The sequence below is a fragment of the Nyctibius grandis genome, chromosome 5 (assembly GCF_013368605.1).
Source record: "Nyctibius grandis isolate bNycGra1 chromosome 5, bNycGra1.pri, whole genome shotgun sequence".
Taxonomy (NCBI): domain Eukaryota; kingdom Metazoa; phylum Chordata; class Aves; order Nyctibiiformes; family Nyctibiidae; genus Nyctibius; species Nyctibius grandis.
Window position 1 is genome coordinate 24,730,511 of NC_090662.1, and position 17,643 is coordinate 24,748,153.

Here is a 17,643-nt window from a genome sequence, read left to right on the forward strand (position 1 = left end):
GGGTGCGGTGCGGAGTGCTGGTGGGGTGCGGTGCGCGGGGTGAGATTCGCGGGGTGCGCGGGTTGCGGTGCGCGGGTTGCGGTTCGCAGGGTGCGGTGCAGAGTGCTGTGCGGTGCAGAGTGCTGTGCGGAATGCACCGGCGTGATGTGCGCGGGGTGCGGAGCGCGGGGTGCGGTGCGGAGCTCGCTGCGACGTGGGCTCCCGGGGGATGCGGCCGCCGGCCGGGACCGCCGCCGGGGTCTGGCGCGGGCACGGGGGGGCTTTCCTGCAGGGTGCCCCGGGACGACTTTGGCGGGCGGCTGCGTTTCTTGGGGCACTGGGCTGCGCTACAAGCGCCTGCTCTGAACCCAGCTGTGCCGGCTGGGGAGCGGGAGTCAGGTGGGAAGAGGCTAAAATGAAAAAACAAACAAAACAACCCTAAACCAACAGAGAAAGCTCTCCTAGGCTTCCTGGGAAAATCTCCGTGATCATCACTTGGCAGACCAGAGGTGAACCCAACTCCAAAGGTGTTAATGTTGATGGGGTTTATTCAGCTGTGAGACCAGGCAAGGGCTGAGGAAAATATTTGATGTTGTTTCCTTTTTAAAAATTGTGATCTCCTATTAGTCTCGCCCTGTCAGAAGGACCTGTGCTGGTTTTTAGCAGGGTAGCTCGTTTGGAAAATGGATATTTGCAGGGTAGAAAGTGAAGGCAGGTGCTCTGGGGTATTTGAAAAGAGGCTGATCAGACTGAGTGGAGACATTTCTCTCATGGTGCACTAGAAGGAAATAGTTCCCGTGAACGAGATGCTGAGGGTGACTTGCCCTGAAGTCCTGATTATTGTGTAAAGGTTGCCACTGTGACAGGGGCACAGCAAATCATTACAGAAGAGCTGAGGTAGATAAGACTACTTGCATCAGGAAGATTTCTCCTGCAAGTTAGGTGTTGCGATGTCAAGGCCTAAGGTTTTCCAAATTCCCTTCTGTTGTCAGCAAAACCTATTAATCTTCTATATATGTCAGGTTACTGTACGCAGGTGGGAACACTTTACCTCCTCTGTGGGCAAGTGCAGCTATTTGTTCATTGCTGAATGCTGTGCAGGAGAAACAGGCAACTTTTATGAACACTAAAAAGAACGTTAGCAAGATAATTCTTATTTGATAGTTCAGAAGTAACATATCAGTAGATGAAAGTCAAAATAAGCACAGTTTTGCAATTTTTTTTCTCCTCAGAACTTCATAATGGAAGATGCTTTTGTTTATATTCTGTAAAACCAGATCAGTTTTGCATTGTCTGGACAACCTGACGTTTTGTGAAAGGAGAAATGGGTTTTCACCCTAAAATTCCTCCTTTTCTAGATCGCAGAATATTGGTTTTATTTTCTTCTAGTGCAGTTCAAATGTGCTTCGAATGAAATGGCAAATGAATTTTTTTTCCCTCAAATAAAATTTTAAATACTTTTTCTCAGATTTCCCCCCCCCCCAATAAGTAGCTTTTTTTTTTTTTTCCCCTCAGTAAAGGGTTCATGTGTGTCTGACTGGCAACGTCAATTAAAAAATGCTCTGTGAAGTTCAGAGAACACATTTTCCTGCTAACGCTTTGGAGAGTAGTACTTGTTCCTGCGGCTGTCCGTAATTGTGAGAATTTTTTAAACTATTTCCAGGTGAAGATATCGAATCTTCCTATATGATTTCAGCCATGACTTCAGTGCCAGCTGAAGATGGCTCTTTCAGTAACTTTAATGCCAAAATAGAGACGCTGTCTGTATTTATTAAAGTGTTTATCTGTCACTCTCAGCTCATTATTTAGACCTGTTCATTAACGTAAAGAACTTCTGTAAACGAGCCCATATCTCAGTGCAGTGAGTCTATGGTTGGAATAGCGACTGGTCCAGGCACATGCTGATGCATTGATTCTGGCAACATGGTACCACAGTACCCATCCTTGAGTACCACATAAAGCTGAATGATTTTATGAAGGAGGTAATTTCAGAACCAGACGCTACATGCAGAAGTTTCCATGTCCCCTGTCTTGCAGTGCTTCGCCTCCTTAGGTTTAAAAATAAATATATATTCTAGCAGAACAAGTGTAAGTTTGTGCTGAAATACTGACTTTAAAAATAGCAATATGTTCTGATAATGCCAGATATATTTAATGAATTAAACCCAGGAGAAGCATGTATTCCAAGGTGACTGGAAGAGAGGCTTTGTGGTGCACTTACTCTTGGACTGTGCTGGGGAAATGTGTGAATTTCTTCTCTGAAGTCATGTTTCTGGTGAACACCAACTACTACAGTGGGGAATCTGGCAAATCAAGAATATATTTACATTACTTCAAACTTTTATGGTCAATTGGAAAAGGACAGCATTTCACTTTGAATGAAATCTCTGCACATGAGGAAAGTTCATTCAGGCTTTATAGCCCAGAGGCACATGCTTTTTCATGAAAATTCATTGATAAAAATGGAATTAATTTAGATCAGATGTTTTCTGCTTAGCTAAACAGGCTTACAACATTCTGTAAAAGTTTATATTAATCAATATATGAAAAGCAGTGTGGCATGAATGAATTAGGCAGTGTAATAGAAGCTTTTATTTCTTAGGTAACATAAAAAAACACTAAAAGGTCTTAAATTTTTAAAAAGAACTTTTAAAAATTTTATTTCTGTTTTATAGACAAGCTGTGGACACTTGCTGCAAAGAAACATACTTTTTCAGGAAAGCATGCAAGCTGAGGCAGTGCAATTAATGCTTATGTAGACTATAATGTTGAAAAATTCTTGTCATTGATTCATTTGACTTTCAGTCAGTTCCAGGTAAGATACTGAACTGAGGATATTGGGCTCACTGTAGCTTCTCCATTGTTGTTGGAATTTGGGTTTCAATAGCTGAATTCATCCCTGTTTGTTTGTACAAAGACTGACAGTTGCTTTAATTTCTGGGCATTCTTTGGCTGTAAGGAATTGACTTGAGTCTGGGCAAGAGAAAAAGCAGCATTTTTTTCCTTCATTAATATTTTCACTTTTTCAATGGTGCTTTCTTGTTCTCTGTAGAGTGTTAAATAAGAGCAGTCTTATCTTTCATTGCCTCAGAGGATTGCTCCCTGTATGGGCTGTACATACACGCACAGGCTAATGAGTTGGTTGTTCATCGTGGAGCCAGAAAGGAAATTGCCTCTGTGTCTATTTTAGTGTAGCTACAACTTTTACTTTTTACTGTTTTGAATCCTTAATTGTGTTTTTCTGTTAAGGCAATCAGGACATCAGACAGTTGTGGCTAGTTAATAGTGAATGCAATCTTTTCTCTATAGTGTAGGCCATATAAGAAACATCCCATGGGGCTGGATCAACTCACAGAGTGACGTTAGTCAAGTTCCTCCATTTGTGACTGAGTCTGAGTTTAGTTCATGGGGTCAAAGCCTGGTCAGATTTGTAAACTATGTACCCAAAAGGAGCCAAAGGAGAATGATGGGATTATCACATAAAACAGCAGAGACTTTGTTTCATTTAGATTCAACCCTGAGCAAAATTCAAGCAAAACTAAATGTTAATTGCAGAGATTTTATTCACATCCATTAAACATGTTTCATTTTCAAGTCATTACTCTGTTATCGAACCACAGCGAGATACCTTCACATTCAATAGAAGGCTTTCCATTGTGAATCGTTTTCTCAGGTCTTCAAATACCCACTGTTTAAAAACTGTTCTTCAGCTTTTGCGAGCTTAGTATTGTCATTTGGGGAAAACTATGTAACAAAATAAATATAAGAAGAGGATGATCAATTTAAAGCATTATCGAACCACATTTTGACTTTTGTTACCACACAATATATAAAAATCTTGTGGACAAGAATTCAAAATGTCTCTGAAAAACAGTATGGTTTTCTATAACTGTCTTCTAGTTTTGTCTGTAATTGCCTTCTAACTTGATCGTATTTTTGGTAGGAACCAGTCAGATCACTAGGGGCAAAGTACCTATCTACAGATGAGCCTGTTGCCTGGATTCTCTGTATAGGCAGTGAGGTAGGCACTTGTCAATATGTGATCAATTTCATAATAACTAAAACTTTTTTAAAGAAAAGAATCAGGTGACTTGCACCCTAAGATGTCCACTGCTGTCTGTAGCCCATAACAGGTGCCTTGAGAGACTGGCTCAGATGCAGTTGACCACAGTGTGCCTGTCTAGTATTGGGTAACATTAACTCTCTCTCTCTTCTCCTCAGAGGTCTAAAAATTTATTCAGGCATGTGTAATTATTGAAATAAATAAATGCCACTCACTTGAGAATTAAAGTGGGGGCAATTTGGAACTACTTATAACAGTCAGGTGTTTAGATATGTAGGCTGAAATTCTGATCTCGTTAAAATCAGTGGGACTTCTCCAGATGTCAGCGGGGGCACAACATTGTTCCTATTTAATTTGGCCCAAATGCAAGCAGAGAATAGAGACCTTGTTAAAGGTGGACCTCAGCTCAACTAAAATGTCGGAAAAAGAATATTGGATGTTCAGCTGGTTTCCTAACAGAATACATTGTGCTCTTTTTGCTTAAGAAATCAGCTACCTTTTCATAAAAGTAATTTAGGGCTAGAAATTATCTGGAAGGCATTTTAGATATATAGCAAGCCGAGAAAAAAAGTGAATTCCACTGGAGAAATAATCAGTTTAATATCCAAATGAATTGAATGTGCTTGTACTGCAGTGGCTGAAGAGCGTACTTAAATTCAGGAACCCTGATTACTCCATTGTCATACATGGAACCTCTCTGTGAGTGAGAGTGTGAGTAGTTATTGCACTTCTGTAGGCTGGAACAGAATGATACAGCAAAACAGAAAACACAATGTGTTACCGATCAAATCTGTTTCTGGATGTCACGCAATGCGAAGGTAAATACGAATTACTAGTCGGAATCTGAACACCAAGCTAAGATTAGTTCCTCTGATTTGGCTTTTACTCTGCTGGTATCGTCAATTTCCTGGCTTGTAAGTACAGTGCAGCCAGGTGTTCAAATTCACAGAAGGCCAATAATTACTCCTTTACACAATATCTAAAGTAAAACCTAGGCGATGTAACTCATATTCAAAAGTAAATACATTGCGTGACAGGTATAGAACTGCTGAACTAAATGGTATTTCTCACTGTTTTTTTTTTCAGAAGTACCTCAGCTGCAGGGCAAAATACAAGGACATAAGCTACTGACCTCTTAGCATCAGGACCAGAGATACTACCCTACACTTCACTGTCAGTTAAGAGCAATTGAAAACCACCTCTCAGAAAAGCTGATCAACCCATGACATCAGTGGACATCTTTTGTAAAACACGTTTTACATACTTCTGCTGAGATCCTTTTTCTACCTACCGCATGGTTCTATATTACTTTCTGGGAACTGATGGTAGCCTCCAGAAAGTGCAGCTTCAAATGGTCAACCTCATCCTTTAGCAAGAAGAAAATCTGGATACTGGAGAGCAACAAAGTCTTCAGAGAAAATGATATGCGAAGGAAAACGATTAGTTTCCTGCCATTGTTTCTTCCTGTTAACAGCCAAATTCTACTGGATACTCACCCTGATGCAAAGAACTCATGGCCAGGAATATGCCCACTCCATCCGACTGGATGGGGACATCATCTTGGGAGGACTGTTCCCCGTCCATGCAAAAGGGGATAGAGGGGTGCCTTGTGGGGAGCTCAAAAAGGAGAAAGGGATCCACAGACTAGAGGCAATGCTGTATGCAATTGATCAGATTAATAAAGACCCTGATCTTCTTGCCAATATCACCTTAGGTGTCCGGATCCTTGATACGTGTTCCAGGGACACTTACGCATTGGAGCAATCCTTAACATTTGTGCAAGCGTTAATAGAAAAAGATGGTTCAGATGTGAAGTGTGCTAATGGTGACCCACCTATTTTCACTAAGCCAGACAAGATATCAGGTGTGATAGGTGCTGCAGCAAGTTCTGTGTCCATTATGGTCGCAAATATTTTAAGACTTTTTAAGGTAAGGAACATTTTCTGTCTTTCTTTTAAATTTCAAGCACAATGAAATAAGTGAGGTGATTGTGTTGTGTTACCTTCGAAAAAGAAAGGACATTTTTAGATTCAGAAATCTGAAGTGACTGGTTTGCCCTTTCAAAGCAAAGGAAAAAAAAAGAGCAATGATTGCAGACCCTGACTTAAGGTGCCAGATTCCTCTTTTGAAGTTCTGAGCAACCAGAGCACATTTTAATTCTTTAGGGATTTGTATCCTTATTTTTTTACAATTCACATTTGCTCCATATTGAGTGTTTATCCTCTCCAAGACTAGGTTGAGACTGATTTCCCAAATTTCCAGGAGAATGAAATAGAAGGTTTAAACACAAATCCATTTGTAGGAGGACCAGATAATTTCCCAAAATAGGAAGATATGCCAGTAATAATCTAGTGCTACCGATGTGCATGTCTAGCCAAATGAATTGTACTGAAATCTCTTTGATTTACTTGAAATCGTAACCTCCTCCCTATTTTTTACAAGGTGGTATTTTTTTCCAGACTTTGTTGTCACTTTGTGAGAGATAACTTTTGGACAACAGTTCTACTATCATTTTCTTCCATGTACTCTATTAAGCTCTGGCGTTACACATAATGGAAAAGTAAACCTGCGGCTTTTAAACTTGCTGAGTTAGATGGGAAGATGAACACATTCTAATCAATCAACTTAGCTGGAACAGATCAGGCAGCAGACATTTAATTTTTAATCCCATGCAATGGCGAACAGATGACGGTAAGCTGAGCGCTTTTTTCTACACATGGAATGCCTGTAACTTTTGTCTGAATCTATTACTGTCCTACCGCCCGCTGTTATTCAGACTCATTCCTTCCATTCAGAAATCTTGCCTTATGTTCTACAACTTCACAACCACCGAAGACCACTTAAAGACCATTTCTTTGACTTTAGTGGAGAAGATTCCGGTAATGTTAAATATTGCTGTTATGTATTTTGAAAAGTGATGCACTTGTTTTCTAATTGTTGTAACTGAGAAGTTGAGTAGAAGTAAGGAAAGACTGGCTTTTATTTTGAAGGTTTCTCAAATTGGCAAAGCGTGTTTCAGTCATTTAAAGGGAGATTTTTGTCCTTCCCTCTGGTTCTCTGAGAAAGGGCATAATGATGGATTTACAGTTCAGTGGAGGACCAAAGTGTCTGCTGGGTTGTGGTCAGGTGTTCATTACAGTCTCAAAACTGATTCCTAGCTGCACTTACTGCACGGGCTTGAGAGCAGTGGACTTGTTCCAGCCATATGTTTTGCTTGTGTAAATCAAGTACACAAAACTGAGCTAAGACTTAAAAATGTTCTGTACGGAGAGCACCTCTGGAGCCATGCCTGGTGGGGGAGGCCTGTCTTTCCTGGGAACAATCATGTGTGCTGCAGGAGGTGCCTATTTTTAATTTCACATCCTTTTTTTGAAGTTGTGTTACCCTATTAAATAATGCATAGTTCTGAAGCAATGATAGATGGAACGGTCACTTTAATACCCATCATAATGCAGGGCCACATAGACTACCGCTTACATCCAGTTCTAAGTTGAATACAGTGCCATAGACTGATTTAAGAAACTAAGCCTTGTAAGACATGTATTAACTGTGAATTAAGAGCAGCAAGAAGGAAAGAGTCCTATGAATTGTCTGAGATAGCATCAATTTGTCTTCTGAAACCATGACAGCTACCTCCTGATTTCCATTATGCAATAAGATTGCAAATAACATTCTGCTGCAGTCTTAATCAATAGAGGGTCATGTGATATCCCCTCTGGGGAAAGATCTTATTTACCCATTTAATTGATGTAACACAGCTGCTGGCAAAAGGAGGAGACATCTCTTTTAGTTTTAATTATAGATCCTGCACAAATATTCTTAATAACGTAAAAAATGACAAATTATACCCTTTAATGTCTGATGTTGGACCTGCATCTGAAGTCTGTTTTTACACCTTCCTCTCAGAAGTAGATCTGTTATCTCTGCATGAATAGAGGCTTCTGGTTAAGGCCCTCGTTTAGCAGCACTGTAGAAACCATTCACAATGGTTGTAGTCAAGAGGATTAGGAAATTAAAGGTCATTTGCCAGAAATCACAGAATCACAGAATCACACAATCAACCAGGTTGGAAGAGACCTCTGGGATCATCGAGTCCAACCATTGCCCTGACACCACCCTGTCGACTAGACCATGGCACTAAGTGCCATGTCCAGTCTTTTCTTAAACACATCCAGAGATGGTGACTCCACCACCTCCCTGGGCAGCCCATTCCAATGTCTAATAACCCTTTCTGAAAAGAAATTCTTCCTAATGTCCAACCTGAACCTCCCCTGGCGAAGCTTAAGGCTGTGTCCTCTTGTCCTATTGCTAGTTGCCCGGGAGAAGAGGCCAACTCCCACTTCACTACAACCTCCCTTCAGGTAGTTGTAGACTGCAATAAGGTCACCTTGGAGCCTCCTCTTCTCCAGGCTAAACAAGCCCAGCTCCCTCAGCCGTTCCTCGTAGGTCAGACCCTCCAGACCCTTCACCAGCTTGATTGCCCTCCTCTGGACTCGCTCCAACACCTCAACATCTTTCTTGAAGTGGGAAGCATCCAGTTTGGGTTGTGCTCAGACCAAGGACATGGGCTGAGATTCTCAGCTCATGCATCCCCACAGCTCTGCAGCTGAGGACCAAGGCCTTGATCCATGCTCACAAAGGCTCCAAGTATGACATTGTGTTTACTGTATCTTGGTATATGTGAAGGCTGGGCACTCAGCTGGTGTAAATGCCTGTACTTTCATTGAAGTCAGTGATCACCATCATGCAAATGTCTGTTTCCATTCTATCTAGGATGAGTGTGATTCATCCGTATTTCTGTCTAACAGTTCTATTCAGCAAGCTGAACCTGTAATTTGAAGTTCAATATTGCTTTAACATCTACTCCGAAGTTCCTAAATGTCAGGACTACATTTTTTTTGGAGAACATTGTCATCCAGTGAAATTTTAAACTCTGATGAAGTTGTGAGAACTATATTATATCCCTCAATGTGAATACACAAACAAAGATATCCTGAGAATTAGTATGCTCAGCAGCTTGAATTTTCATGCTGCTCTTTTTCTCTTTCTTGCCATTTATTTTCTTTCTTTTATTGATTTTGCAACATAAAACATACAGGTCAATAGTCCTATCTGATGATCTGGTAGATAGCATAAACTGGTTGATAGTCATGGTATCCTTTTATCTAAGTGTTTTCTTGAGAAGAGGGGCGTGAGGGCACCACAGAAAATAACTTTGATCTGTAGCCTTTCTCCTGGTCAAATGGCTCACCTTCAGTTCTTCTCTGTCCTTTCTCCTTTTGTGAATTTGCAGGCACACCACTGCTTAGCAGGTGATTTTCTGCCCTTAGTAGGTCTAAAACATTATGGTCCAAATTTGGACAGCCTAAATTTCACCTGTTGATGGTCTTAGACCTTTCAGAGGCACTTTGCAAACAGGAAACATTTGTTCAAGGAATTCACTCTTTGAAAGTGGACCTGTCATTCCTTGATTATCGTAAGGAGGCTGCTTTTTGCCTTATGTTACTCTGGTGCTCGATGCAAAAAAAATTGTGTGAAACAGTTGCTTATTAAGCTTTCAGAACTTGGAGGTGGTCTTGCTGTAAATATAGTGGAACAAGGAGAGGACCTTCAGAGGTGAGCACAGAAGGACTGTGCTGGGTAGTAACACAGTAGCTAGCCACTCAAATAGTTTTCCATGGATCTCAGGACAGATTGTTCCCCGTTGAAATTGTTGGCTTATCATTTTATTGTTGTTTTTGTCAGAAAGCATTAGGAGCAGGCTGCTTCACAAGGGAATTTGAGACATGAACCGAGGGGACAGCAAGGTAAGAAGAGCAGTGGTCTCACAAATGGGGACACAGCCTCATCTGACTGAGAAGAACAAAACAGGTCCGTACATGTAACCAGGTTCAGACAAGTCTGTAGTAGTGAGGCAGGTCGATGGTCAACCAGAAAGTCAGATCAGCAAGGCAAGGTTGGGGTCAGCAAGGCAAGGTTGGGGTCAGCATGGCAAGGTCATGGTCAGCAAGGTACGTGTCCAGCAGCATAGCTCAAGCAGGAGCCCAGGGAAAGGGACAGAGATGAAATGCATCTGCTGAGCAGAGAAGGTGGCCAGAGGTCTTGATGAGGCTTCTCGTTGCTTTTCTGCAAAACTTAGCTGTTTTCCTGGACTGAGCCAGGGTCACATATCTGCACCATATTGGAGGTGACCTGGAACACATGGAGCCAAATCCAGGGCTGGGGAAGGTAGGGTGTTGCAGAGCCTGTCGGTGCATTCAGGGCCTTGGCAGTTTGTTATCATTTCCCTGGCAGTGACGGTAAAAATTGGACAGACAGACATGGGCCAGCCTCTTTCCTGGTGCACCAGGAGCTGCTCTTTCCTCTGGGATACAGAAGGTGACATTGTTTGGTTTATATTTTTCTCAGTCTGGAAATCCTACTGCCAAGTTGGTTTCTGTTTGACTGGTAGGATCTATTGAGGGGCTGGCTGTCCCCATTGGCCAACTCTCACTAGCACAAAGGCAACTTTTCTATTGAGTAGACCACTCAAAATCTTAGTCTTACCTGCTTTCCTGGCTTTGTCTCGCTGGAATTTTGGCTTCCTGTAGGGTGCTCAGGTGCAGCCAGGTGGTATCTGTTAGCTTCTTTGTGTGACGCTCACAAGCATTTGGGCTGTTCCTGGTCCCTCAAAACTTGGCCTGGAAGAAACAAGAGACTCTCTAACTCAGCTCACTTCATGTATTATGTTCCCTGTATTCAAAGCTTCTACTTGTTTAATGTCTGAATAACTCATGTCAATGGTTAAATTCTGCTGGAAAAAAGAGAGGCATTTGTTTATGCTAGTGTCCTCCCATCTAAAAACCTCACGCTATTTCTGAACTCCTTGGTACACTCCACCTGTCACCTTCACACATGTTCTAGCCAATGTCACACTGGTAGCAGCCTAGGGATGATGGTTTGCATGTGAATTGAGATGAGGGGATGCTATGCTTGGTGAATTGTGATCTTAAGCTTTTATGTATATATTTATGTACATGTGTGTAAAGCCAAAATATTAATTGGCAATTTTATTCCTTTCCTTGCCTTGCCTCGCCTTGCCTCTTGCCGTGCCTTGCCTTCTGTTTTCTCCTCTTTTCCCAAGACTAAATGACTTATTTCCTCTTTTTGGTCAAATTCCCTTCTTGCTGCACCACTGTAATCCACTTTAATAGCTGCTGTCTGGAGGGACTAATATTCACTTTGTGCACATTTGCCTTATATGTTTCATACACATTTACCGCTTCAGAAGTACAAGTACAAATGACGTTATGGAGTTACTCTTTCAACTTTATGTGCAACCATCCAAAATGCAAGGAATAGTTTCTTTCAGTAAATCTAGAAGTGAACGCATTAGTTCTCTAAGCATTTTGTTTAGTTGCTTTGTTTCCTTGCCTCATTTTGGGTTTTAGCATGTATCTTTGGCTGGTAGCCTTGCGCAGCTACCAGGGCTATACCTGGATAATGCTTTTTTAGGCTCAGTTGCAGGTCTTTTTATATTCAGCGCTTTTGCTGCACTGTGTTCCAGATCTGCACAAAACAGCAGACAGGCCTCCCAGAAATGAGGGAAGAACCATTGTACAGAGCCTAACCTCACTGAACTTCATAAATACAGGGCTATGTATTTAACTGTGGCAATAAAGTGCATCTCATGACTGAAGGGAATATGATGTAAATAAAATGTAGTAACATTTTACCACATAATTTCAGAGAGCACATACATACTTTTGAGAGGCAACCTGAACAGATACAGATATACACAGATCCTGACTCTATATCTATGGAAATTTTTGCACCTCATGAGCATTACTGACTTCAGAGGCTCTAGAGGGATGCAGGAGTCAGTTACTTCCATATCTGACTGCAGGGCCTTTCCATAATGGAACACCTTAACCATATACTTTATAAGAAGTGAAGAACAGGCTCAAGAATTTTACCCAACATATTGGCATTCATTAATAAAAAATGTGCTGCACTGATTAAAATGTATCAATTTTCTGTTCACTGTGTCATGCTACATTTGTCAATAACATTTTTTGCTGCATAGCATTTGAAATTTGAAATAGGATGTGGGTTTTTTGGGTGGTTAAAACATATGTGGAAAATCTTGTGTGAAGTGTGAAGAAAAATTGTTGTTAGTAGAGAGAAGACGACTGAAACAGTTTGAAATCGGCTCTTAAGATGAACAGATTTGTTTTACTTTTGTTCTAAATAATATTTTCGCTTTCTGAATAATTTTTAATTATAAAAGGAACCCATTGCCAATACATCCCATTTAATTTTACAGTGTTTTTTTGTAGCTTATTACAAGCACATATCTGTTTAGTGCCTGAGCATCTTGTCTTGTTATTGGCTGGAAAATACTGTTATAATAATTCATTTTTTTTCTGTTTTTTTTTAATAATTCAGCTTCTTTCACATAGAAACAACATAAATATCTCTTTATATTTCCATAGTAGTAGGTACCTGATTATGCAAAAGCCCCTTTTAATTCAGCCACAGTTCTTCTGTCAGTACCAGGTGAAATGTGTTACGGTCAAGGGAGGCAAACGCCAGATCAACACCAAGGTAAAATTACAGGTACAACAGATGATACTTTGCAAGTATCAATAATGAAACAGTCGGGAAATTTTTTGGTTGCAGCCAGAGGAAATAACAGGTTTTCAGATTCCGTGAAAACTGCTAGGACTGATTAGCATCAAATTTTATTTGTGCTAAGCTGCTTGAGGCAAGGGAGTACAAAAGCAACTTGATGCATTCATTTAGTATTGAACACTATATTAGTTCCTTAAATATTCCTCTAGAGACTAAATATTTTTAGTCTTCTCCCATTCCTGTATGGAGCTATAACTACTGGTTAGAGCAAAGGGCAATCTGGTTTTCTGTATTATTTTCCATGTTTGTCATCGGTTTGCTACAAGGCTTGAGCAGCATCTCTTGACCTTTTTGTGCTTCTCTTTTGTAATTTTGATTTGCTTGTATTTAATCATTTCACAGGAACAATGGGAAGCTTGATTAACGTTTGTTAAATGGTTTGAGATGTCTCCTCTGTTTTTGCGGGCAAGCTGCAGCTGTCTAAAATGTTGAGGTTTTTATGTCATTCCATAACCACAGTATGTAAGCACCTTACAAAGAGAGTGTAGCTATTAAAGACCAATAGTCTGATTTTCTTTCTAATTCCCCGAGGGCAGTTGGGACTATTTATATGTATATACACACACACATATACACATCTTTCCCTCACATGAAGGAAACTGCATATGCGGAGAGAATTTTTTCACCCTTTCATGGCTGAGGTTTTGCTGAGTTCCTACCACTGTATTAGGGTTGTTCGCATGTGACAGAGGCCCCAGAATTATTTGTTAAATAGTACCTATATTAATGTAGATATCCATTGTAATTTCACTAATGAGAAGACCAAAAGGCTGAGAGGAGTCTAGCAGTTCAGCAAGGGCTCACTTACACACAGAGACACAAACTATGCAGTGGGCGTCTTTGAAGATCTTGTGTTAATAGGAGGCACTTTTTACGCCTCTGCTAGTACACAAAATGTACCTGGCATGGTTCTCTGGCATTGAGGACAGTTGACACAGACAATCCACATCCATATCGTAAACTCCTCTATTCCCTCAAATCATGGGGCTGCATGCAAGCTACTGGGAGGGAATGATTCCTGACCCATGCTGACTTCTGAAGCCTTTCTGGAAACTGGGAGACTGCTGGCTGGCACAAGTCACGGCTGAGCTATGGACCGTCCTGACAGTTAAGTGGTGGAGGCAGCTGAGCTGCTGCTGAGGGATGCGCTCTGAAATTATATGATTTACCAGTGATACCAGATGGTTCAATTTAGCAACAGTTTAGCAAGAGTAGGCCTCAGAGTTAGCACCGGTTTAGCAAGAGTAGGCCTCAGAGTAAACTCTAAAAGCCTGCTCTGTGTTACCTTTACACAGAACAAACTTTCCTGTCAATAATTTTCCTTTTAGCTAAAATAATAACAATAGGTTCTGAAGTAAACTACATGTTTTGTAGATGGAGTTTGTTTATGGGATTGATAACAAGGTTCTAGTAAATAATGATTCATGCTGTTTACACTTAGTCCCAGAAAAACAAAGGTCTCTGCTAATTATATAAGGCCAAAAGACAAAACAAAATTGTAGAGAACAACTTTGTGATGTCTAAATTAACTTGATTCATAAACTCTCGTGTCAGAGGAGAGATAAGTTCAAAACGATATCTTCTTCTTGAGAACACATGTACTTGTAAACAAGAAGGCCTCGACCACGCTTGCGCACAGGCATGATTAAAGGGGAATTGCGACCACCAGCGACCCCCAGAGACCACCAAAGACCCCTTCCCCAATTTAGTATGCATGTGTAAAGACATTACGTAATGCATTACATAATGTGTTATGTATAAGTTGTTTTTTTAATTGGGTGGGTTTTTCCCTTGGAATTGTATATAAGGGGCAAGCTCTTGTTCTTAGATGTGCATGCTAGGAGGAGAGATCCCCCATGCACCCAGCGCTGCAATAAACCAATGTCGGCTTTCTAAACTATCATTTGGTTTGGAGAGTTTTCTTGGTTACTATTTTCTGGTAACACCAGCATAGACGTTGCTGCCGATTTCTCGGGACAGAGCTCCTCTGCTCCTGCATCACACTGAAGGGAAGCCAAGACACTGCAAGGATCATTGATGCTGTTTCAGTGTTTTAGTACAACAATGTTAGTTTTATTATCCACGATGAGAACTAAAGTAAGACTTTTTTTTTTCCCCCTTGGTGGATAATTGTTTCGGTACAGTGACAGCTGTGCAATATGAATAGTCCTGCATTCTGATTGTCATCAGAAACCAGGCACCATTGTGTGTTACAGCCAACTGGTAGATTTTGTGGGTTTGTGTATTTCAATCCTCATTATTTTCCCTAAAGCACATTGTGTTTTTAGGATTAAACTGGTTTAGAGTGCTTGAATGTATATCCGTGTGTTTCTAGCATTTAACAGAGAAAAATAGTCATCCAAACAAAAGCCTTACTGAAGGACACTAATTCCACATGAATGAATTAAATGGCCAAGAGCAAAATGCTCCTCTGGGCTGGGATCTACATATGTTCCCAGATCAGAAAAGCAAGATATTATGTTCCCTATCCTTCTGAAAGGACAATTAAGCATTTAAGTGAGGCCTTAAATTAGGAGGCTGTTTGCCCTTGGCTATCTGTGCCCTCACTAGAGAGAGTAAAATTCTTTCAGAGGGGTACTGGATCAGGTCCATGAGTGTGGAAGCGTCTTTCACATTAACAAAGCCAGGATGGGGTGATCCATGCTTGCACTGTCACCACACAGAACCTCTTCTCACTGGAAGGCTTTGGAAGCCTCGCATGGAAGTCATAGGTGGCTCTGTACACATTTATGAGAAGATTTTAAACACCAGCAAGGGTGGTGCCAGTTTCTTGATTCCTTCCTTGCTTTCCTGTGGGAAGAATCCTATTAATCTCCTTTTCTCCTCCATTTCCCCCCTGCTCTATTTTTCTCTCTTGTTGTCTTAAAAAAAGCTACTTTTTGACCACTGTTCCCATTATTTTTCAAGTGAGTATTTCATTCCATAGTCTCCAAATAAATTTTTTTCAGACATGTTGAATAAGCAAGGCTCTGAGCGGGTCTCAGTTTCTGTGGGTCGTGAGGATGAGTGGGTCAGCAGGAGGAAGAGCTGGAGTTTGGGTGACTTATGAGTGGGACCTTTACATGAGGATAACAGGAAATAAGGGAAGTGCTTATTGAGAGATTGAGCCTGAAAGGGACAAGGGTCTCTCCTTTTTACCTCACTGTAGGATTTCTTGTCTGTCACTTCAGATAGATACCTGGCTGTAATTCTTCTCTGAAATAAATTATTTCTGATAGCAATGCTGAGATATGCCATGGTATTGCAAGACCTGTCTTCCTATTGTATTTCTTTTATAGCTTGAGACTGTACAACAGGAGCAAAAGTGATTTCTCTGAGCTGGAATAATTCATATTTCTCATTTTGGCTCATGTTGTTTCATAGAAGGTGCCTCCAGCATTTAGTTGTATAGTAGCAGTATTTGTAGAGGCAGAATCGGGATCTTGATTCCTTCTTCACTGGTACATTTATGCACGTGGCTCTTCTATAAACTTAAAAACAGTGAAAGGACGATAGCCCATTTTGGGTATCATTCTGAAAAAAGCTTCTAACAACTTCCATTAGCTTTTTACTTTGATAGTGGCTCTATCACATGTAACCCAGGCTGGGTAAAATTTTGTCAGGCAACTCCATTGCATTATGGTAGCACTGATCCCCCATGGTGATTGTTACTCTTATTCAGATAAATTTTTTTTGGTATTCGTTTGTAAAGTCCTTTGAAATATTAAGATCTTAGTGAAAAGTTATCACCACAGTTATTCTTAGGCTATTCATTAGAGAAACATTCCAAAGAGGCTGTGGATCCTACAATACTTCTTCAGGCCTGTAGTTTCCAAAACAAAGCCCAAGAAAAGAGCTGAAGAAAGGGCTGGCTTTCTTGCCATTCTTATTTCTTCTTTTGGTGCCATGAGAATTCTTTGGTTTTATCAATAGTGCTGAAACACAGAAAGTCCCCTTCCAGAAAAGCTGACTTCCTTCAGGGCTGTCACCTAGACAAGGACTCACCAGTCTAGAAGGTGTGCCATATGAATGCAGGTAAAATCACAGGAGGTCTCAAGACTTGCCTATTTGGACGATGTGTGAAAGGATTATTAAGTGAAGTGGAGCATGGGCTATAATGTTGAAACGCACTGCTATAGAAGACAATACATACTGCGTTGTCTAATAACAGGAAGAAGGGAATATATAATGGCTGTACATGTGGTTTTGCACATGTATGTTTGCTATGTTTTTATATTACCATAAATTCATTAATTGTGGACTACATAGTCCAAACAACCTTTCAAGAGAGTGCTGTGGGAGAAGAGAACGTATCTTGGTAATATCAGACAAGGTACTCATTTATCGTTAGGAGCAGCACAAAAAATTCTGGAGTTTCAGACTGTGTTCATCGCTATGGTGTCCAGGACCAAACATAAACACGTCCTGCAGAAAGAGACAAACAGGCTGGTGTCATACACTGAATGGAAAATACAAAGGCCTGGGAACCCCAAGACTGCAGAGGGCTTGCTGCAGGGGCAAGTCTTCTTTTCTGATTCAGATATGTGGCTTCTGCTGAGTTCGGGAGCAGCAGATAAGTAGCGTTAAGTGACTACATTCTTCTGTAGCCAACTGGATAGGACCTGCTTGTTGAATTCTGCTTACTCAAAAGGGAAATGGAGTCTGATTTTTGTGTCATTTTTAATCTTGTTTAAATGAGGAAGAATCCCTGGGAGAGCAATGCATTTCAGGGAAGCCAATGAATTATACTACTGTAAAACTGGATTTATCCAGAGGCGAATACTCTCCTACGTCCATGCAATATGTTGATATTACTGTCAGTAGGCTTTCTGTTCCAGTAGGGGAGCTCAACAGGTGTGCAGCAAAAGCAGGTGTGGGTCTTCAATTATTGCTTCATGATGTCTTCAGATATGATCATGGTGGTGCTC

General features: G+C 40.9%; 2 protein-coding genes across 2 annotated transcripts in view; both read left to right on the forward strand.

Moving 5' to 3' along the window:
* The window catches only part of ZNF800 (zinc finger protein 800), a 55,907-nt gene extending 50,707 nt beyond the window's left edge, over nt 1-5,200 (forward strand). Inside the window, exon 6 of the mRNA XM_068400376.1 lies at nt 5,129-5,200. Within this exon, the coding sequence (XP_068256477.1) occupies nt 5,129 (1 nt within the window). The 3' untranslated portion in view covers nt 5,130-5,200. The remainder of the gene's footprint in view (nt 1-5,128) is intronic.
* A 254-nt stretch (nt 5,201-5,454) lies between these two features.
* Nucleotides 5,455-17,643, forward strand: part of GRM8 (glutamate metabotropic receptor 8) — a 379,997-nt gene continuing 367,808 nt past the window's right edge. Inside the window, exon 1 of the mRNA XM_068400373.1 lies at nt 5,455-5,971. Coding sequence (XP_068256474.1) covers nt 5,462-5,971 — 510 coding nt within the window. The 5' untranslated portion in view covers nt 5,455-5,461. The remainder of the gene's footprint in view (nt 5,972-17,643) is intronic.